We start from the raw sequence: 21,989 nt of genomic DNA on the forward strand, positions 1-21,989 counted from the left end.
TTCCAGTGTCCGAGAGGACGTGTGAAGGTCGTAGTGACGATGTTGCATCGCACTGAGGGTATAATGAGGACACGCAGGTGTTGTAGCTCAGGTTGCTGTGAGGACGGTGACTTAGTTGATAATCGCTGCACAAAATCGGCGTAAGGCGGGAAGTTCAACGTGTAAATCAAATGTTCAGCGTAAAACAGAAATTCTTAATTTCCGGTGCACATTTTGACGATGTCTCCGTGTCCCTCCCTGCAGCCCTAAGAGGAGCACTGAGAGGAGGAACCGGGAGCAGGAGAACAAGTACATCGAGGAGCTGGCCGAGCTGATCTTCGCCAACATCAACGACATGGACGACCTCAACGTCAAGCCGGACAAATGTGCTATTCTCAAAGAGACGGTGAAGCAGATCAGGCAGATCAAGGAGCAGGGTGAGGATCCACTCCACGCTGTGTCTCCTGCTAATGTTCATTAGACATTTCATTTCTTTGCTCTGCTCATCTGACTCAGACAATAAGGCTGTTTTATTTTTCACAAAGCAGTCGGGGGGGAATCTATTGTAACAGCGGAGATGAGTTGAGAACTTCTCTCTATTCTTTTGACTGTTTCATGAAGAAAGAGTCTCTCCATGTTCTCACAACCACAAACGTGGAAGAAGTCTTAAATAATGTCTTTATCAAGCTAAACGCTGGAATCACATCAACTGTGCAACAAATTAAATGATATGGGAATTACTTTCCTTTGGCTCTTCACAAGTTCTTCTTGTGTATAAGTGTAAACACAAACTCCTTTTACTGTGTGAAACTAATCAAACCAACATTAAATATGCACCCAGCAGCTAAAGGAGAATGAATGTGACAGCACCATCAGATGTTGTGTGTTTAACGCCCTCAGCGCTGCCTCTCCACCTCCATATCTCCATATCTCCATATTCTACTTCCTTTCCTTCACCTTTCTTTGTCACATTCCCTCCCTCCTCCTCTCTGTCTTTTCTTTCTCACCTCTTTCCCCTTTCACTTTTCTTATCAACCATCTCTTTCCTTTCCCATCCTCTCCTCTCTGTGTCTTTCTTATCCATCTTACATCCTTCCTCAACCACCCTTGTCCTTTCCTCTCCTCTTGTCCTTGTTTCTTTTTCTCCTCTTTCTCCTTTTATATCCCTCGGAGGTCGATGATGTCGTATAAAATACCGCCTTTACTAATTCCAGATTATCTGTAGAACGCAGCAGGTTAGACCCTCACTATCAACTGCCTCTATTAGGTCAGCGCGGTGGCTTTCTTATACTGGCGTCGGCGTGGCTCTACCCTTTCCAGGCGGTTTGTAATCCATCCTGGAACAGCCGTGTTTTTAGAGACCGGCCGTCCATCTTTCCACAAAAGTATCCTCTCCTTCCTCCTCTCTCTCAAACATACTCGCTCTCCTCTTTTTGTTCCTGCGGTCAGTCGGTTGGTGTCCACGTGTTTGTGTCTGAAAACAACAGCTGAATAAGCACACACACACACACACACACACACACAGCCACACACACACAGCCACACACAGCCACACACAGCCACAAGTCACACAGCTGTCTGCTCCACTTCAGAAACCCACTTTTGTCCAGCAGCCTTCGTATTGAACTACTTTAGTTATTATATTGATATCAAACAGAAATCATACAGCGTACGTACACGTTATTAAATACCAGATGAAAGGAATCAGTAGCTTTCTGTGCAGCATGAAGGTTACCATGTGGGAAAACATAATACAAACATTCTCTCTGTGTGTGTGTGTGTGTGTGTATGAGTGTGTGTGTGTGTGTGTCGCCATAAAGCTTACTTGAGAATGCAGCCAAATGTAAGGAGTGTGTGTCGCACATATTAAAGTGTTGTCCAGCTTTGACAGGACAACTGATTAAAAAGATGACAAAATAAAGCACACAACTACTGGAGGTTATACAACAGCAACACTATTCTTTTGTGCACCTAAGTTGTTTTGAAGTTGTTGCAGCTGTGAACATACAGCGGCCATATTGCGAGGCCAGAAGAGGGTCCACGATGGTGTTGCATGTGTGACTTGTTGACCTCCTTCGTTCGTTTGGGCTCTAAATCTGACCTCACGGACTGATGAGGTCAAATAAAGTGTCATATTTATTGATAGAAAACGACGAGTACTGCGACTTTAAGACCCTCCAGCCTACAGGAGGGCCACACCAGCTCTGCAGTGACAGAGTTTAAGGGCTGATGACTCTGTACAGCTCCGGTCCCACTGCAGGAATGTCAACTATGTGGCCTAATGGGGCCATGGGAGGCTTAACAGCCCAGTGGTACAGCCAGGGAGGAGAGTGGAGACTGGTCTCTAATATGACTATAAATGTGTGTAATGTACTGCACATTATGTGTAGTGATACCTGCTCTCCATGACATTCCAGGCACTCAAACCTCCGGGTTTCACCGGGCATCAACACATTGGTGGAGGAGGGAATTGGGTTATAGAAGGACTACACAATTAATGGAATCAGAAAGTCCATTCAAACACAAAGTGTGTGTGTGTGTGTGTGTGTGTGTGTGTGTGTGTGTGTTTGCCTGAGGGCGACATCGTCACAAAAACAACACTTTTTCTAGGAAAAGAAAATCCCTTCCTGGAGGCAGAGTCGCAGAAAAGCTTAGTTTTCACTACATGCTTTTTCCAAGAGAAGAAACACACTGTGTGATACACATACAGTCAGTAACTCTATATTCTATGCCTTCCTTTTAATGTTGGGCCTTAAGGCAACTTTGTGCAACAATCGTTTTGTTGTGATTGGACGCCTCGACACAGAGTGCAGCTGTGCATTTGTTAGGATTGCCTTATAGTGACAACCAAACACGAAGCAAGTGCAACAACACCAGACGGCTAATATTACTAATTATTCAAACAGCAAGAAGGCATGTTAGGCATCAGTCTGGCAGCCTTTAGTGTCACAAAGCTCTCACCAACGACTCTGAGATTTAGCGACTAGCAACTAGCTGACGGCAGCTACAGTTAGCAGCAGATAGCATCAGTTAGCGGTTAGCGTTACTTTAGCAACAAGTCAACCTGACTCACTGATGGTCGAGGCAGAGCAGCCGGAGGATGTTAGAGGGGAAACCAGAAAACATTCTCTCCATAAAATATGATCTAAACATAAATCCACTTTGTACGACTCGCTCACCAAAGTTGCACAGTGCACCCAATCACACGTGATGTAGCATCACAATGATTTTTAAGCTGTTATTTTAAGGTGAAATGGTCTAATTTTGACCTGCCAGTTCAGCACATCATCAGTGTTGGCATGGATCTCCTCATCCAAAGAAATACCACCTAAAACCTCAGACGTCTGAAGCGTTCGAACCCCCTCTTTTCATGTTTCTCGTTATCTTTTCCAGAAAAAGCTCCAGAGGCCGATGCTGAGGAGGTGCAGAAGGCCGACGTCTCCTCCACAGGACAGGGGGTCATTGATAAAGACGCCCTCGGGCCAATGATGCTGGAGGTAGGTTCAGCCTGTAGTTCTCCTCCGTTATCAAGCTTTTAAGGGAAAAGAGTTTAAAGGTCAAAGATAGTGACACAAAACAGTGACACCCGCACAAGTTTCCATTGACAATACTTGCCCTTTAATTGTCACGTTTTAACAACGGAGGGGAAGAAGGGAACAATTTATATTTGTGTCAGAATGCAGAACTTCACCAGAACTTCACCTGCAGGGTTTTCTTATGTGTTGTCTGAAACATTAAGAGCAGGCGCACTGTCTTTGTTACTTTAAATGCACTTTACAGTGACGCAGAGAGATAAGAGTTCCCCTGGCTGGCGGCAAGGCCGTCATCAAGCCTACTCGTGTGTGTGTGTGTTTTGTGTGTGTGTGTGTGTGTGTGTGTCTCTGTGTGTGTGTGTGTGTGTGTCTGTGGTGACTTATAACATGGGACCCAATGAGGTATAAATACCTCTCTGAAAAGCCAGATTAGAAAAGAAGGGGTGGAGCTTGACCACAAACACGCACGCACACACACACACACACACACCTACGTACACACACACACCTACCTACACACACCTACCTACACACACACCTACCTACACACACACCTACCTACACAGACTATATATAGCTTTCACCAGCCGCCACATTGCCTGAGGTGTCTGCTTGGAGATAAATATCATTCTCGCCCCTTTCTGTTCTGTGTTGTACACCGGTGTTGGGGTGACACACAGGCAGGCGTAGTGTAGACATGTGGCAGGCTAAAGGACAAATCACAGTCTGCTCATGTAGGTGGAAAATGCTGAGTAGACAGGAATGAAAGAATGGAAAGATCCACACACACAGTGCTCGATAGGCCACTGTGGATCTGCTTTAATACCTTGAGTTATATTGGCACACTGCAAGTTACTGCATGCATCTTTTGGTGACATAATTAAGGAGCTTTTCTTTTAAATGTCTTTACATGTTCACAACAAAACACCCAGATTTATTAAAGAATGATCACACACTGATCAAAAATTGTTGCATTTGCTCCTGCAAGACACTCTTCGTAATAAAAGCAGCATTTCTCACATGACATAACAAATGGTTAAACTTTTAATGATGTTAAATGTATTTTTAGCAGGTAGGCGTAACACCTCAACTTTCTCATTCACTTCTATTAATTGAGTCTAATTAGCTTTTGGTGGAAAGTTCAGAGGAAATGTAATTAACATCCAATGTCCCCTCTTCATCCCTCCTTCCTCTTCTACTCTTTCTCCCCCTTCTTCCCTTCCTGCTGGCCTTCCACGTTCACTTCTTCCTCTAATCTCTCTCCACCGTTTCTTCTACCTCCTTCCCATCGCTCCACTGTCTTTTCTTCCTTTTCTCATCACACCCTCTTCATCTCCTTGTCTGCGTCTCCTCTTCCCCCCCCCCCCCCCCCCCCCCCCCCCCAGGCTCTGGACGGCTTCTTCTTCGTGGTCAACATGGAGGGAAACATAGTGTTTGTCTCGGAGAACGTCAACCAGTATTTGCACTACCAGCAGGAGGAGCTGATGAACACCAGCGTCTACAGCGTGCTGCATGTCGGAGATCACGCCGAGTTTGTGAAGAACCTCCTGCCGAAGAGCCTGGGTAAAAAACACAGACGCTGTTACTGGAAAATAGTCTGTGATTGGTTCGAGTTAGGGGAAGAATATCAGGCCAGTCAGAGGCAAAGTAGAGCAGGTCATGCCTTTGCCATAGTAGGATACAGGGAAGTTCTGATGACGTGATTCTGCAGAATAATCATCCACTGCAGGTAGAGTGAGTATTTTCAGAGCAATGGAACCTCAACCTGGTTTCTTTCATCGTTAACGCTAGATGATGAAGAGCAAACGTTCATTCCTGTCTTTTAGTTCCCAGCGACGTCACATGTCTAGCTGCGGGTAGTAGCTGACAGTGTCTAAATGAGCTTTGCGTGCGCTCAGCCAGCCTCAGTAAAGTAAGGTTAACACTGAGCATGCACTTTGCTGTGAACCTGTTCCGTCTTTAGTCTCTTCTCCAAACCAATCGGGAGTTTTTGCACGAGATGTGTCTCCTCAATTAGCCTGAACAAAGTGTCAGCTAGCTGTCCAACCAGATTATTTAGCACAACAAATACAGTTAGTTGATCTTGTGTTGACAGACCCCAGTCTCCACAAGCACACAGAGATCAGGAGGACTGGGATAAATGTTGACACAAGATCTGTTTGAAAGAACAGTTTGTTGCAGTATTTCCAGTTTCCAGCGTCTCATTACTTCAACATTTTATGACGGACCTTATTGGAAAGGTTTAAGCTAAGAGCTGAATCCTGTTGATAACTAGCTCCACACTCAAACTGTTTGGATTCCTCACCAGGGTTTTGCTATATTGGAAATGTCAGTTTGTCTCTTTAAATACCAAATGTTTTTATTTAACATACTTCTGTTTTGCGTCTCTTTATCTTCCAGTCAATAACCGCAGCAGTGATTCGTCTAACAGGAACAGTCACACGTTCAACTGCCGTATGTTGGTCAACCCTCACGCCGACGGTGAAGCCCGGCCGGCGTCCGACCAGCAGGACGCGTCGCCGCAGAAGTACGAGACCATGCAGTGTTTCGCCGTGTCTGAACCCAAGTCGATCAAGGAAGAGGGGGAAGGTAGTGTGTTGTTTTTTGTCTTGCTTCTTTTTTGCGATCCTTGTTTTAATCTTTAGCTCTCTTGATCCATCCCTCTTTTGTCTCGCTGCTTGTTTCTCCGTCTCTCCATCTCCGTCTTGACTTTGTCACTTTTTCCAGCCACACTTTTCTTAGTCTCTCGTGTCCTGTCCTCGTTTCATCACCACTCCTTTTCCTCCCATCCATCGGGAGGGACTAATTAGTGTGTGGCACTTTGTCATCTCCCCACCTTGTCTTATCACACACGTACACACTTGGGAAAAGAATCTGTCTGACACTCTAATTTAAGATGTCTGACAACCAGATATTGTGCTAATCTCTCCCCCGACAGGACGGGGATTCCTGGTGAACAGATTGAGTGCTGCTGGTTGAGATTGAGGTGTAGGTTGATGTTAAAACTAAGGCGGAGTCTGTTTACCACCTTATATAATTAACAGGGGTCCCGTCCTTGTAGATTAGAAATTTCGCCTCACATTTGGTGGGAAACACACACACACGCACACTAAAGGAACAAACAGCCCCACTCTGTCTATATTCTTATATACTGTACATGTTGTATCTTATGTGTAAGTGGAAGGATCATTTTAACCCATGATTTTCCAAACATGCAGATTTCCAATCGTGTCTCATCTGTGTGGCGAGAAGAGTCCCCGTCAAAGAGAGACCTGCGATGCCCACGTACGAGAGCTTCACCACGCGGCAGGACCTTCAAGGTGGGCTGGGGCCGGGCGGGTTCTTCTGTTAAAGGGATGCTTCACCCACAAGATGAACATCTGCATATCAAGTCTTGGGAGAAAGCGTTGTTTTTCTTGCAGAATCAAAAACATGAAGAAACAGAAAAGCTTTATAGAAACATCCGTTTACAAACTCTCACACATCTCGTGCAGTATTTCCAGGATCCAGCCGAATGCTTACGACTTCCCAAACTCCTGCATCCCGCTGAAACCTAACCATTTAAAACACGATGTCATACTTGCTTCTCGTCGGTGCACGTGTGAAAATACTCCTTTAATACGCTGTTTGATCCATCAGCATACAGCCAATATATAATCGTGTCCTCATCCCAATTCCATAAGTATGTTTGAACATGAGTGAGTTTTTGTATTCTGAGGTCAGGAACAAGTTACCCAGCAGGAGGGACGTACGGTCTGGAACCCTGCCGATGCACAACAAACACTGAGACATGACGGTAACCTGTTAACATCAGGTCTCCTCCCTCTCCAGGTAAGATCACATCCCTGGACACCAGTCTGCTCCGTGCCTCCATGAAGCCGGGCTGGGAGGATCTGGTCCGGCGTTGCATCCAGAGGTTCCACCTGCAGAACGACGGCGAGATGTCCTTTGCTAAGAAACACCAGCAAGATGGTGAGTAAGACTGTAACCGATGAACTAACGGAGGCTTCTTCATATTCTCTTTCGGAAGCTGAATTCTTTTCATTCTTTTTGAGTTTTGCATTTCTTTGTACTTGTTGAGGGTTCAGAGCTCTATAATTTCTACCTCGTGTCTACGCTGGATGTGTGCCGGCTGTTTGCTTTAGTGTAATAAATAGTGTTATTTTGGAGTCAGGTTTCCATATAGACTGTGGAATGTGGAGTGCAGTTTGCTGATCTCTGTCTTGTTGTTGTATTTTTGTATATATTGTCTGTTTTTATTAAGTACATTATGAACCTTTTTCATTAATAAAGTCATTATTATTATTATTATTATTATTATTATTATTATTGTTGTTTAGTCTCAACTCAAAAACAATAACTCCCACACTTACATACTGCCATACATACATAGGTACACCACTTTTATTCACTTCATTTCTTTATCTGTTTGGGGGAATCAATTCGTAGGATCATATTCCATCTCGCTCGCTGTCTGTCAGTCGCGTGTTATGATGTCGACGTTGAAGTAAAATGCTGCGTCTGTCTCTTCGCAGTGTTGAGGAACGGCCATGCGCTCAGCCCTCTGTACAGATTCTCGCTGGCTGACGGCACCATCGTCTCCGCTCACACTAAGAGCAAGCTGGCCCGATCTCAAGCCACCAACGAGCCTCAGCTCTACATGTCCTTGCACATCCTGCAGAGGTACCAGCCGCTCTTTCTCTGCTTCCACTGAGACGTGTCTGTCTTGCTGAAACATTGTATGTCGTCTTTACGAGCACATTTCAGCGGAATTCATTGTTCATGTTCGTTAAGTAAGATCTGTTCCTTAGTCTCCTGTCCGACAGAAAGATTACACGATTCCATCTTGCGTCAAAGTTGTCCTTTGTTTTTGACACCTGCTGGTCCCTAACATTTGTTTTCTTTAGTCTTTTTGAGTGTAATTCTTTAAAATATATATATTAACAGCCTTGCTTGACAAGAGACTTTGAACTGAATCTCTTATTTCAGCCAAGAGAAGGTTTAGAGTTGATTAGAGCAGATTTAAGTCTCCAGAAAGTTATTCTAAACATTTTAACGTTTAGTCGTCTAGCTTTGTAGGAGTAGTTCAGAACATCTGAGTAGTTTTCTACAAACAGTGCAACTTTTACTGAGACTCTGTGTGGTCAGAGGAGATGAATGAGATGAGTCCTTCCAGAGCTTCATTCCTCTCCACCAATCAGCAGAAAGATTTAAGTCAAATGATTTCTCGATCATGAATCTCCAGTTCGGCCCTGTAGCTCCACTTAAGCCCACCCGAGTGCAAAGTTTCTCTGTACTGCTTTAAAATCCAAACTTCCCTTTTTTAAAACACTACCATTTTAAGACTTAATGACTGTAATTACATAAGAAGACAGATATGATTTTCTCTTCTTTGTGTGTTTGTCACATGTTCTCTCTCAGCGTTCACGGTTTCCTGTTGATTTGGACAAAGGTCAATGTGGCGTAAGAACAAAGAACCTGTTATTCAGAACCGCCGCAGTACAGTATGTATAGAACAAATCTGACACAAGCACTACCAGCCAGTCCAGTATACAGTACCTCCGTCCCTCCCTCCCATCACAGAGAGCGACTCAACCAGCATCCAGCCGTCAGAATGACCATTCAGAGTCTGGAATTGGACAGCGGTTAGAAAACAATGCCAGGACTGTTACCCGGAGCTTTCGGGGATCAATGGCGAGAACTTGGCCTTTTTACTTCCACAAGTTTCACATTGAAAAGTGTCGCTCCAGCACTCAGCACAATGAACGCTTTGTGTGTGGGGCTCCAGCCAATGCATGTTTAAAGCTCTCTTTCTGTTACAGATTTAGCCTCGTTACAACTTTGTTTTCTCAGTTGTGTACACTGTTTCAAAGCGGCTCTCTGTTCTATATATGAGTTACTTAACCTCTCCGCTGTGTGCCTGTTACTGAATCCAAGATGCTGCTCTCGCTGAAAAACACCAGTTAGAATATCGCTGTCTGTTTTAACTCTGGGTCACTTTCTATACGGGCAGATATCAAAATGTTATCCATTAATAAACTAAGTCAAAAATATAGTCTGAAAGTTCTTAACCTTGGAAACGCTAGTTTGACCAAACCGACCATGATTACAATGCTTCCCTTAAGATGTTTGTAACTTAATTTACTCAGGGAACATTAACTTACCAAATCTTGTGTCTGTTTTTCTTTTCCTTCCAGGGAGAACATGGGTGGAATGGCTACAGACATACCTGGCGGCCAGGCCATAGCCAAGCCAATGACCCCAACCAGTGTGGGCGGTCCCTCCCCGTCCCCTGATGCCAGTGTCACCAGCAACACGCACCACTTCCCCTCGGACTCCGGTGCCCCTGGACGTGGTTTTGGGGCTGTATCGGGTCGGGCGCCCACGCCTCAGGGAAGCAGCCCAGCACTGAAGCTGGGAAGCCCTTCAGCCCAGGGAAGCCCCGGCGTAACCTCAGGGGCCCAGGGTGTCATGTTGTCTCCTCGTCATCGCCAGAGCCCCAGCATGGCGGCGAGTAGCAGCTGTAGTAGCCCTCTCCTTCAACACCCCCCTGGTTCTTTCTCTCCTGCAGCCGGACTCCACTCCCCAGCATCCGTCTGCAGCAGCACAGGAAATAGCCAAGGGTTCAACTCCCTTAGTGCACTGCAGGCCCTCAGCCAGGGCCGCAGGGTTTCCCAGGGACTCATCGAGGGGCAGCATCCAGAGTCACCTGACAGAAAGCCAATTGGCCTGCAGAGCCCTCTTCACAACAGCAGCACTGGTAGCCAACAAGCCAAGAACAATCCCAGCTTGGAGGCCGATTTATTGGGTACTTTTGGGGAGCAGCAAGACTTGTTGTCATCCCCGAACCAGGAGAAAGATGGCGACCCAGACGGCTTCGAAGGTAATGAAAGTTTAGGCGAGGTTGGCGACGGCCCAAATCGCCTTCTGAACACAAAAGGGCACACTAAGCTGCTCCAGCTCCTCACCACAAAATTAGAGCCCTCTGATCCATGCTCGTCACCCCCCCTCGCCACCTCCACCTCGCTAAAGGACAAACACAAAATCCTCCACCGGTTGCTGCAGAACAGCACCTCCCCGGTGGAGCTGGCCAAGCTGACTGCTGAGGCTACCGGAAAAGACCCCATTGGTCCAGAGTCGGCTTCAGCGGACAACATGGCCGCCCTAGGAGAACTCTGCCCAAAACAGGAGCCGGGGAGCCCCAAAAAGAAGGACAATGCGTTGCTGCGCTATCTGTTGGATCGGGATGATAACGGCATCCTGGATAAAGCCATCAAGATGGAACCCAGTGACGAACCCCAGCTGTCCAACGTTAAGACGGAGAAACAGGAAGCGGGCTTCAACATGGCGGAGCAGGTCAGTGTTGTTGACATTTGTATACATTGATCAGTGGATTGGCAGAAAATTATTTGCCAGCAATATTGATAATTAATAAGTTGAGAAACTTAAAATGAAAAAAAAGCTGCTTTTCTCTGATTGGTTGGGCTGCAACGGACAATTATTTTCATTATTGGTTAATCTGCCGTTAATTTTTACGTTTAAGTTTGATGTATAAAATGTATAAAATGGTAAACAAATGTCCCAGTTTCTCAAAGACCAAAGTGTCTTCTAATTAGGAAAACAGTTCATCTCCATATTTGAGAGGCTGAAAAATGATTTACAATTAATCAATTATATAAATATCCGTCCATCCATCCATCCGTCGTCTACCTCTTATCTGGGGTTGGGTCGCGGGGGCAGCAGCTCCAGTAGTGAACCTCAAACTTCCCTTCTCCGGGCCACATCCTCCAGCTCCGACTGGGGGATCCCGAGGCGTTCCCAGTGAGGAGATATAATCTCTCCACCGAGTCCTGGGTCTTCCCTGGGGTCTCCTCCCAGCTGTACCTGGAACACCTCCCTAGGGAGGCGCCCAGGTGGCTCCTTACTAGATGAACCACCTCAACTGGCTCCTTTCAACGTAAGGCAGCAGCAGCAGCTCTACTCCGAGTCTCTCCTGATGGCTGAGCTTCTCACCCGATCTCTAAGGGAGACGCCACCCGTCTGAGAAAACACATTTCGGCCGCTATATAAATAGTTGGTGATTATTTTTCTGTTGATCCACTAATTGAAAAGGTATCTTTGTGTTCTGGACTGCTGGTAAAACAAACTTTAGATGGAATAGACATTAACCATGTGGAGAATGATCACAGTCAGTCTGCCTTGTTCTTCTCTGGCCCTTTAAGAGTTCTGTTTATGAGTAAAGGAAAATATATGTCCACTTAACAAATGGACATATGGATGTACTTAACATCTCCGATAAACACCTTCAAGTGAGAAGCAGTGAGCTGACGCTGTGTTTGATTCTGTCGGATGTGTTGACTTCCTCTTCAGGCAGCTGATGGCAGGCTGTCAGGAGTTGGTTAGTACACACCCTCAAACACAAGATGTTCTGGCAAGGGAGGCAGCAGAGTACTGTTTAAACGTGTGTGTGTGTGTGTGTGTGTGTGTGTGTGTGTGTGTGTGTGTGTGTGTGTGTGTGTGTGTGTGTGTGTGTGTGTGTGTGTGTGTGTGTGTGTGTGTGTGTGTGTGTGTGTGTGTGTGTGTGTGTGTGTGTGTGTGTGTGTGTGTGTGTGTGTGTGTGTGTGTGTGTGTGTGTGTGTGTGTGTGTGTGGAAAAGAGAAACCAAGGGTGTAAGGGAGCGAGAATTCAAAAACACCATACAGGTTATGTGTGCAGCTGTATTTGAAACTTAAAGGTGCTCTTGCAGGAAAGCAGACGAGTTCTGTTTATATGGTTCTGCATATACATGTGTTTGTATCGGCATATGTATGTTTGCATGCAGTGGTTTGAGCGTTGATGCACTTTCAATAGTGTGTATTGAAAGTGCAGGTGCATTGACATAGTTGAAGTTAGCTCCAGGAAGGTTCTGAAGGAGGACGTTCTCAGGCAACTCTCCTACAAACAGTGTTGCCTCCGGACAGCGGAGGCTGCTGCCATTCAGAGGCTTGGTTTGTACTTTGTATAACAAGGTGACGCTTTGTGACGGTGCCAGGAACGTGCTCTTGTTTATGTAAATCAATCACTCACCCTGTGTTACCTTGAACCTGTGAAGAAAACCTTGTTTTCTCGCATGCTTCCACGGCGAACGAAGAATCAAAAAACAGAGGAAAGTCTTGATGAATTGAAGGAAATGTCAGCCGTGTTTAACGACCTGAAATGTGAAAACATCCGTTTACAAACACACAACTCGTGCAGTATAATCTAAGGCTCAATTATCCAGTCGTATGTTCACTGCTTCCCAAACACATGCATTTTCTCTAAAACCATACTATTTAAAACTCTTCTGCATAAACAGTACTCGCGCTTGGGAAGGCAGGCTACTCGTCTGTACAAGTCGTTAAACGCAGCTCAACTTTAATCCATCCAGATCTTCCAGAACTAGAATGAGCAGCAGAGTAGCTGATGAACAGTCGGTCAACAAGTGAAAGCAAGCGTGCATGTGTTTTCTGTACGTGCATAAATCAAGAGCAAGTGGCAGTTTGCGTTGTGTATCCGGGTCACAAAGTGTGTGTTTGTGTAAGACTATGTATAGACATTTCATAGTGTGTACATTTTATTTTTTTAACCTGGCAGAAAATCAAGGCAGTGCAGGCATCTATGGCGGTTGCTGAGGGGAGGGCAGCAGCAATCTCCATTGAAAATAATGGCCTTTGTCTGCACAGTGACGCACTTTGGTGTGAAATCCTAGATAGACTTAAAGCAGGGGTGTCCAAACTTTTATCACTGAGGGCCGCATACAGAAAAATATACGAAGGGCTGGGCCACTCATACTTTTGAGGTATACTCAGTGGGAGCAGCTGTGGACTGAAGGATGCTGCAGGTCAGGAGTAAGTTTGATGTTTAAGATACGAAGGACATCACAGAGATGCTGTCGCTCATTTTGGTTCTCAACCTGCTTTTGTTCAGAGTTAACAGAAAATGTTTGCTCACATATTTGAGTGGGGAAGTGCGCAACATTGAAGTTGCGTAGTTGTGTCTCAAAGAGACGGAGCTTCACACAGAATGCTTTCATGTGCGCAGGAGACTCTTGTTCAGTGTTGAGATGACCAGTAAGATCAACTAAAGGTCTCAGTGTTTCCCCTAGGTTTACTGCTTTGGAGGGGCGCTCACCGTAAAGCGTTTAGTTTATTTAATAAAAGAGCACCTGTCAATTTGAAAAGTGAGTTGTGAATAATAAAAAAACAAAAACACCTTGAATTTCACGCTGGGTGCTGGGCTCCGTTGGCGGGGCGCACTTGATGTTTTAAGTTAGCTGACAAGTCAAAACTGTGTTTCTGTGTTAGTACAAAACATTCAAGCGCAGGTTTCTATCTGGGCCTTATTCCATTAGACTTTTAGAATGTGCTGCGGGCCAATTAAAAATGGACCATGGGCCACAGTTGGCCTGCGGGCCGTAGTTTGGACACCCCTGACTTAAAGGGATAGTTTGTATAAAGTATTTAACCATAGTCGGTGTATTACTACAGGGGTCAGACGGACAGAAGAAAAGCAGTAAAGTGTTCGCTTTACCTTTCCGTGAGCTGTATCCATCTATGCTCTTGCAAACCAGACTCTATTGAAAGAAACATACGTACTTCTGCTGCCCCGTCTCCAATCTGGGGGGGCGCTAACCGTCATCTACTGTCGGTAATAAACCGACTAAATACCTCCATACATCCCCAAAACATCCAAACTATCCCTTTAAAGGCTCCACCAGAGAGTTGTGGCTTTTTACTAACATCTAGTGGAAGCTTTGGGAACTACAACAATATTTGCAAAGTTTTGTGTAAAGCAAATTCAAGTTTTTTTCAAGCTGGTACCTGATCCTGCAGATCAGTGATGTTCAGCATGTACTCCCTGTTACTGTACCACAGTGGTACAGTGTTTGGGCTAGCAGTGACAGCCACATGTTAGTGTGCTATGTATTTGATTTTATGTATAAACTAACAGATAGCTATTTGACGCGCAACGCAAGAGCCTCTGGATGTTTTAGATGGGGACTGACATTAGCTCGACATTGCTAAAGTTAGCTGCACTGCAGATTTTCACCTGATTTTCAAAAACTGGATGTTTAAGTTTGGGGGCATGTCCCTCACATATGCGACATTGTGTTCACTGTGTGTGTGTGTGTGTGTGTGTGTGTGTGTGTGTGTGTGTGTGTGTGTGTGTGTGCGTGTGTGTGTGTTACACAGAGCAGTGACTGTGTGTCTTACTGTACATCACACATGACCTCATTAGTGCCGGCAGTTTATTTTTAGCCCCTCCTCTATTCATCAGCCAAACGGCCTACGGTGTGTGTGTGTGTGTGTGTGTGTGTGTGTGTGTGTGTGTGTGTGTGTGTGTGTGTGTGTGTGTGTGTGTGTGTGTGTGTGTGTGTGTGTGTGTGTGTGTGTGTGTGTGTGTGTGAGAGAGAGACTACTGAGGGGGGTTTTCAGTTTCTTTCAAAGTTTCTTGTTTTCATTATATAAAAGTTTGTATTGTAACATTTAGTTATTTATATATATATTCTTTTAACAAAGACAAAAAACACCTTATTCTACTTTTAATGCATATTTATCATAATATTAACAATTCTGCATGTGCTTTAATTTAAGGATCACATGGACGATGACTTCTTTGTGTCTGGATTTTGGTTTATAAAAGGTGTTGAACGATCATAGAACAAATTCAGTGATGTGTCCGGATCAACACAGGGCAGAAATAAATAAAATATCAGCACCAGGTTCTGCACAAACATTTACATTTTGAAGGTTTCTACTGATACTCTTTCATCGCGACGTGTTTATCGCACAAGTTAACATTACGATTTGTGCAGCCCTAGTCGTGTACAAAATGCAGCAAATATCATGTCCTCGGATTTCAGCAGACAATCCTTGAATGTCCCTGAGACCTCTTCTGATCCTGTCTCTACCTGTGGCTGCTCTCAGACCAGTGAGCTGGAGGACCTGCTAGAAGACCTGCAGAGCGGCGGCCAGCAGCAGCAGCAGCAGCTGTTCGCGGGACAGCCACCACCAATCAGAAGACAAGTCTCTTCTTCGTCCTCCTCTTCCTCGTTGCCGCCTGGTTCCACTGTGGACAAACAGAGCATCATCAGCGACATCCTGCAGATGACAGACAGCAGCAGCCCCAACCAGCACAGAGCCTTCCCTCCCATCAGCCCTGCAAGTACGTCTGCAACCCTGTGTTTGTATAATCTCCAGGAGAGAATATGGATACTGTCTTCATATCTTTGTCTCGGGATGTGAACAATAGTGCACACGACACATTAACAAAGATAAAACTTCTTCCTCCCAGCAGACTTTAATGGTGCCAGGCCGGGCCAACCGGGTCGATGTGCTCCTCCAGTCAGGAGCACGTCTCTGGACAGCAGTATGGGCCCCAACCCCAACACTGGCAGGCCGTACCCTCCACAGCACAGGAACACCGGTCCCTACTCCTTACTGCAGCAGCAACAGCAGCAAGGCATGATGGGAGCTCACGCAGGCCTGACCAACCAGGCTGCGATGGCCAATTCAGGTCAGGCATGAGAAATAGTTCTTAAAATACTGTTCTATACAAACAAATATAAATATACAGACAGTCACACATACTCTGTTCTGGGATACATTTGTTTTATTTACTGAAATATCCTTTTTATAGATTTTGTTTTCACCTTTCAAAATAAGGGAACGTTTCTGCCAACATTGTATTTAATGCAGACGACGGGATGATTGAAGAAAAACAAGGTTATAAGATTCTGTATCCTATAAAAATGACTTCTATAATCTCATCATTTGAATATTTCTCCATATCAGGCATGCTGAGTAACGGGTCAATGCGGGGACCCATGCAGCAGGGCTGGGGTACTGCAGGGCCGATGATGGGCCAAGGGGTTGTACAAAGTCGGATGGTCCCCAACCATGCTGCACTGCCCGCAAGAGGCCAGCCTGGATCCAGAGCCATGGTCAACATGCAGATGATGGGCGGCGGTGAGAACAACCAGCAAGCAAGAAGGTTTCATCAAAACCTGAAGTGATTCTGATATTTTATGCTTTTCTTCTTCTTCTTCCCTTCAGAGATGGAGATGGCAGCCCCCGCCTACCCTCAGCAACAAGCTCCGCCCAATCAGACTGTGCCGTGGCCAAACCGAATGATCGCTATGGATCACTATGGAAACCAAAGCAGGTATGGCATTCATCCAATCCAAGAGTCGTCCAATAACGGCAGTTCTTTGAATGTGCTGTGACAATAACACCGAGGTGTCTTCCAGGCCACCGTACAGCGTCCCCCAGGAGGACGGGATGCGGTGCTGCGGCACCGGGCCCGAGGGCCCGCCGGATGAGAGGGCGCTGCTGAATCAGCTCTGCTCCGTGTTGAAGGACTACGAAGGTCTGGAGGAGATCGACAAGATGCTGGGAATCCCGACACTGGCTGGACAGGTGAGCGCCTTTACATTATATTCTTCATGTTCTTTATTTTCTCAGTGTATTTTTATACAATCTTTAATAGATTCTTTTATTTTCAGTGCCTCATTTTTTAAACCGACTGCAGTTAAAGGTGTAATACGTAACATTCCCGTATTAAAATGTTCTTTTAACCCGTCTTAAGCCACATCTGTACGAGCCACTGTTCAGTTCAATGACACTCCCATGATCCTTCACCAGACACTCTCTTCTGTTATTCTCTGATTGGGAGACCCCTAGTGGCAGAACATTATATATTATTAACTTAGTGGTGAAACTTACAAAACACAATAAAAGCACACAAATGTTTTGATTGGTTCCTCCCAACCCGCAGGGTCACATGTCAGAACAGGGCCAGTACCTCGGCTCCTCCGACCCAGCGGCCAACATGAAGCCTCTCCTGTACAGTCAACACTACGGCGACCCGCCAAGTTATGGCGGCATGCCTCCTGACGGTGGGTTCCACGGCCCCTCTATGAGCGGCCACATGGGGCCACAGAGGATGCTGCCCGCCGGTTACCCCCCGATGATGAGGATGCCTGGGAGCGTGGGGCCCAGAGCGGTCGGGATGAGGCCAGGGGGGCCCAACCCAGGAGTGCCTCAGCCCAACAATCTGAGGCTGCAGCTGCAGCACCGACTCCAGGCCCAGCTGGTAGGATTTTATATTATTCTTCTCCACGTGTTGTGATGTTCATTGACCACAAAGGCCAAATAAATGTGTGTGCTTTTAAAGTATCACATGTATAACATGTATAATGCTGCAGCTTGATGCTCGGTCGTGGTAATTGGAAGGTCTGATAGCTTCCTACATTGCCATTTTTGCATAAATGTAAATAGTTGCCGATAATCTTTCTGCAGAGCGACTAATCGTTGCAGCTCTACTTCCACTGCATCCCTGCCACAAACCTTTCAGCACAACACTGATGTAAACTAAAGCACTTCCACCCAAACGAAACACGGTGACGCTGAAGCTTCTTTGTGTTATTAGCTTTGTTTTGATGGACTGCTGTTATATAAGTTGAGGCTTATTAATGCGATCACATGTCGTCTCTTCCTCCCTGCGAATACAAAACACTCTTAGGATATTCATCCACAGATCTTGACGCACCTTGTTTGTCCTTGTTCGAGAGCCTCATTTCCATGTGAAATACATTCTTATTAGACACTCAAATCACAACAAGCAAACTGTCTCGCTTCTGCTTTTGGTTTATTGCATGTGAAGCAGCAGAGCGCCGTCATGCCAACAGGGTTCACTGAGTCTAAACAGCAGCGAGGAACAAACGTGCTTCAGCTTTCTGCTTTCATCAGCAGCTCCCTGCTGCTGAGACACTTAACAATGAACACACACGACATGCACACACACACACACACACACACACACACACACACACACACACACACACACACACACACACACACACACACACATTAATAAATGTGACAAACTCAATTTCCCCTTAATGTTTCTTTTTGTGATTGTAAATACAGGAGCTCTATGTTTTTAACCCTTTCTGGTTTTTACTGTGATGTTTCAGGATCCTTGTAAATACATTAGATCTTTCATCTTAAGGTGGTTTATCACAACATTTTTAAATATAATAATTCACCTCAAGGGACTTACTTCTTTATTCATATCTATTATTTAAGACTAGACCGCCACCTGGTGGAGAGTTGAGGGGAAACAGCTTGTGTATATCAAATAGCATAGATGATGACAAGAGTTCAGCATGATCTGAGATCAGTTATTACTGCACATAAGAGGTCAGCAAAATCAGCTGAAAAGAAACGTTGATTGTTCTTTAGAGAAAGGTATTTTAAACATTCATAAACTGACATCTCAAGGTGGTGTTTTGAAACAAACTGTATTTGTAAGTCTGAGATTGTTGTTGTTGTCATTTTCCTTTGAGATTAATAAAGTTTTCTCTGCCCCATGTAGAACCGTCAGCCAATGGTGAACCAGATGGGTGGAGTGTCCAATATGAATCTACCTCTAAGGTCTAATGTACCAAACCAGGTCAGTCTCTATATATATTTATATATATATTTCTGTAACACCACTCCAGTATCCTCTGTCGCAGTATAAACCTCAGGTAGCCATCGTTGACTCTTGTCCACGTCGGCATACTGTGTTGTGTTTTTGGTCTCAGATTTAGGATCAGTTCCATATTATGCTACATAAACAGCATCTGCGCTCATTCAAATCAATTCAGCTGCAGCAGAGCTCATTTACATATTCAGTAAATGCACCAACGCAAAACGTCGAGGCCCTGACAGTTATTTGCAATTGGCTTAAATCCACCCTAAGAGTCTTGTTTACAGCCGGTTTCACGTTATGGAGGTGTCACCTGACTGCGTATCTTCCTGCAGGGAACCCTCAACGCCCAGATGCTGGCCCAGCGTCAGCGCGAGTACCTCAGCAACCACCTACGCCAACGCCAACAGCAGCAGCAGCAGCAGCAGCAGCAGCAGCAACAACACGTGCACCAGCAGCGTGCCATGATGATGCGGACTCAGGGCATCAACATGCCGCCTAACATGCCCAGCGGGGGCGCAGCTCCAACGCCGATGCCCACAGGTGGCACCAACCCACGGCTCCCGCAAGGCAACCCGCAGCAGTTCCCCTACCCGGCCTCCAGCTACGGTACCGGCCTGCCCTCTGCGCCTCCACCTCCTCCTCCTCATCCCGGCTCCTCCAGCCCCTTCTCCTCCCCTCTCTCCCCCAGCCATCATCTGGCTAGCCAGAGCATGATGGGAAATGTAGGCGGACAGTACAGCGGGGTAATGAGTCCTCCGTCACAGCACAGTGCCTACCAGTTCAGCAGTTCAGGTATTTAATCAGAGCACAGCGGCGCCGTCACAGTAGTCTGTGTGCTTCACGGGCGCCATTCTGTTTGTTGTGGTGGCGGCAATCAAACCTCATCGTCTTTGTTGTAATTTGTGCTTTTGTTAAGTTGATTTTGGTGTGAAGGTTGCATGACTAAAAGGTTTTCTTGCACTGGATTTGTTCCTGTGTTGCTTAAGCTTTTGTTAACACTTCATCCTGAGTCTCTGTCTCGGACTTTAACCTTCTCATAAACCAATCAGGGACTAGATTTGGGGATTTTGTAGAGAAATACTTCTGGTGGTGGCACTGGTGAACTAAAAATCTTTCTTTTATTTGTTGTCTTTTGTCTTTGTTTTAAAGGTTGTTGTGAATGAACTCTTTATCTCAATTTGACCAACAAGAATAAATCCTCTGGAATATGAAGACGAGTGTCTTTGGGACGTTTGGGCATTAAAGAGTTCAGAGATGGCTCCTCTAGCTCTTATGGTCATTGAGCTTCTTATCTTCATGTTATTCGTTGCTCTTTTTTAATTGTAAAGTGGATTTTAAACAGATTTTTCAACATTATTCTTTGTTATTCTTCTGCCTCATGATTACCATCTGTGTCGTCTGAGCTCAGTTGTTTAAGACCTTCAAACACTTTCTGATTCCTTCTCAAGGATCTAAGAGTAACTTACTAACTACAGGTGAAGTGTTGAGGTGTTATTAGTGTCTGATAAGTTCCTTCCCTGCTTATCATCCCCGTCCATGCAGCTTGTGACCCTTTTATCTGCTCCCATCTGCAGGATTGAGTCTGCAGCAGCAGCAGCAGCAGCAGCAGCAGCAGCAACAGCAGCAACCGCAGCAACAGCAGCAGCAGCAGCAGCAGCAGCAACGCCAGGATCCCGTGTCAGGTTTTCCATGCGGGGCTACGACCCCTCAGAGCCCCCTGCTGTCCCCCAGGATGGGGCAGGGTCAAAGTCCCATGCTGCAGCAGAACCAGGGCCAGCCCCAACCCCAGGGTCCAAACCAGAGAGTCCCAGGATACCAGCAGAGCAGCGGATGGCCCCAACCGGCCAACATGTCCACCAGCAACAGGTAACAACAGTCCACCGAAACAGATTTATGTATATTCTTTTAAAGTTTTTGTGAATATTATACATGCTTTGACTCAGTTGGCCTCCTTCCAGCGTGTACCCCCAACAGTCACAGTCACAGTACTCCACTCAACCCGGCGGAGGAATGTACAACAGCACCAACATGAACCTGGGAGTCATGGCCAGCAATGGAGGCAACATGAGCCAGATGTCTGGACAGATGAGCTCCATGAATACAGAGCAGGTGAGAGCTGCATAACGTACATACTCCGTGTACATCCCAATTACTTAAATAATGTAAAAGAATAAATGTATATATTCCTCCGGGTCTCAGGAGGATATTAATGTTCATGTGGAATAAGTTATTCCTAATCTTAAATCTTCATTCTGGAACATGCAACCTGAGTTTTTGCACGTGGCCTTTTCAGCCATTGTTATATTATTGTTATCGTGTTATTCTCGGTATCCAGGAGGGAACACACATTTTCAGCGTGTTGATGTTTGTTGTGTCTGATGCAGGTGGAGGACGGCAGCCTGATCTTGGAGCAGCTGGCGGGAATGGACATGTTGACTCAAGAGGGTGAAGCCAATTCTGTAAGTAAAAGATTTGCACGTGTAGCTTATACATTATTAATATTAAGTAAAGAAATAAACATAGTGTTGTAGTGTTTAACTCACCGGACACTACTTTGTGTTTTCTTTACAGCAGAGAAAATGTAATCCTGCGTGTAGAGACAAATGCTCTGTAATGTATTTATTAATATATATATAAATATATATATAATAACCTGACATGTATATTACAAGACTAAACGATCAGGCTGTTATCTACAGAACCACTTTGAGATGATGCTCATCAAATATGGTCTTTGCAACCGCAGTAATCCAGAAGCGATTGTGAATGTGGTGCACCTCAGGGCTCCGTTTGAGGTCCAAATTAGTTCTTGGCCACCTCATCCATAATATTACACCGATGACCTGGAAAAAGCAATTTATTAAAACTTGGTACATTACATCTCTCTGTGCATTGTCCATATTCAAATAAAGAATCATACAATTAATTATTTATAACAGATTCATGCCTTTTACTTATATTATTATTAAAAATAATTCTTCT

At 45.4% G+C, this 21,989-nt stretch overlaps 1 protein-coding gene across 6 annotated transcripts in view; it reads left to right on the forward strand.

Moving 5' to 3' along the window:
- The window catches only part of LOC115022222 (nuclear receptor coactivator 2-like), a 46,552-nt gene that overhangs the window by 21,164 nt on the left and 3,399 nt on the right, over positions 1–21,989 (forward strand). For 3 of the 6 annotated variants that reach the window (XM_029453161.1, XM_029453162.1, XM_029453163.1), the window contains 19 exons: positions 244–416; positions 3,373–3,476; positions 4,898–5,075; positions 5,913–6,101; positions 6,731–6,832; positions 7,344–7,484; positions 8,048–8,195; positions 9,710–10,868; positions 15,458–15,695; positions 15,825–16,046; positions 16,325–16,498; positions 16,586–16,694; positions 16,780–16,948; positions 17,307–17,624; positions 18,909–18,986; positions 19,340–19,799; positions 20,582–20,873; positions 20,951–21,116; positions 21,392–21,466. In XM_029453161.1, coding sequence (XP_029309021.1) covers positions 244–416; positions 3,373–3,476; positions 4,898–5,075; positions 5,913–6,101; positions 6,731–6,832; positions 7,344–7,484; positions 8,048–8,195; positions 9,710–10,868; positions 15,458–15,695; positions 15,825–16,046; positions 16,325–16,498; positions 16,586–16,694; positions 16,780–16,948; positions 17,307–17,624; positions 18,909–18,986; positions 19,340–19,799; positions 20,582–20,873; positions 20,951–21,116; positions 21,392–21,466 — 4,495 coding nt within the window. The remainder of the gene's footprint in view (positions 1–243; positions 417–3,372; positions 3,477–4,897; positions 5,076–5,912; positions 6,102–6,730; positions 6,833–7,343; positions 7,485–8,047; positions 8,196–9,709; positions 10,869–15,457; positions 15,696–15,824; positions 16,047–16,324; positions 16,499–16,585; positions 16,695–16,779; positions 16,949–17,306; positions 17,625–18,908; positions 18,987–19,339; positions 19,800–20,581; positions 20,874–20,950; positions 21,117–21,391; positions 21,467–21,989) is intronic. The other 3 variants (XM_029453165.1, XM_029453164.1, XM_029453166.1) reach the window with 3 other exon arrangements.

This window comes from Cottoperca gobio, chromosome 17 (genome assembly GCF_900634415.1).
Source record: "Cottoperca gobio chromosome 17, fCotGob3.1, whole genome shotgun sequence".
NCBI classification, from domain to species: domain Eukaryota; kingdom Metazoa; phylum Chordata; class Actinopteri; order Perciformes; family Bovichtidae; genus Cottoperca; species Cottoperca gobio.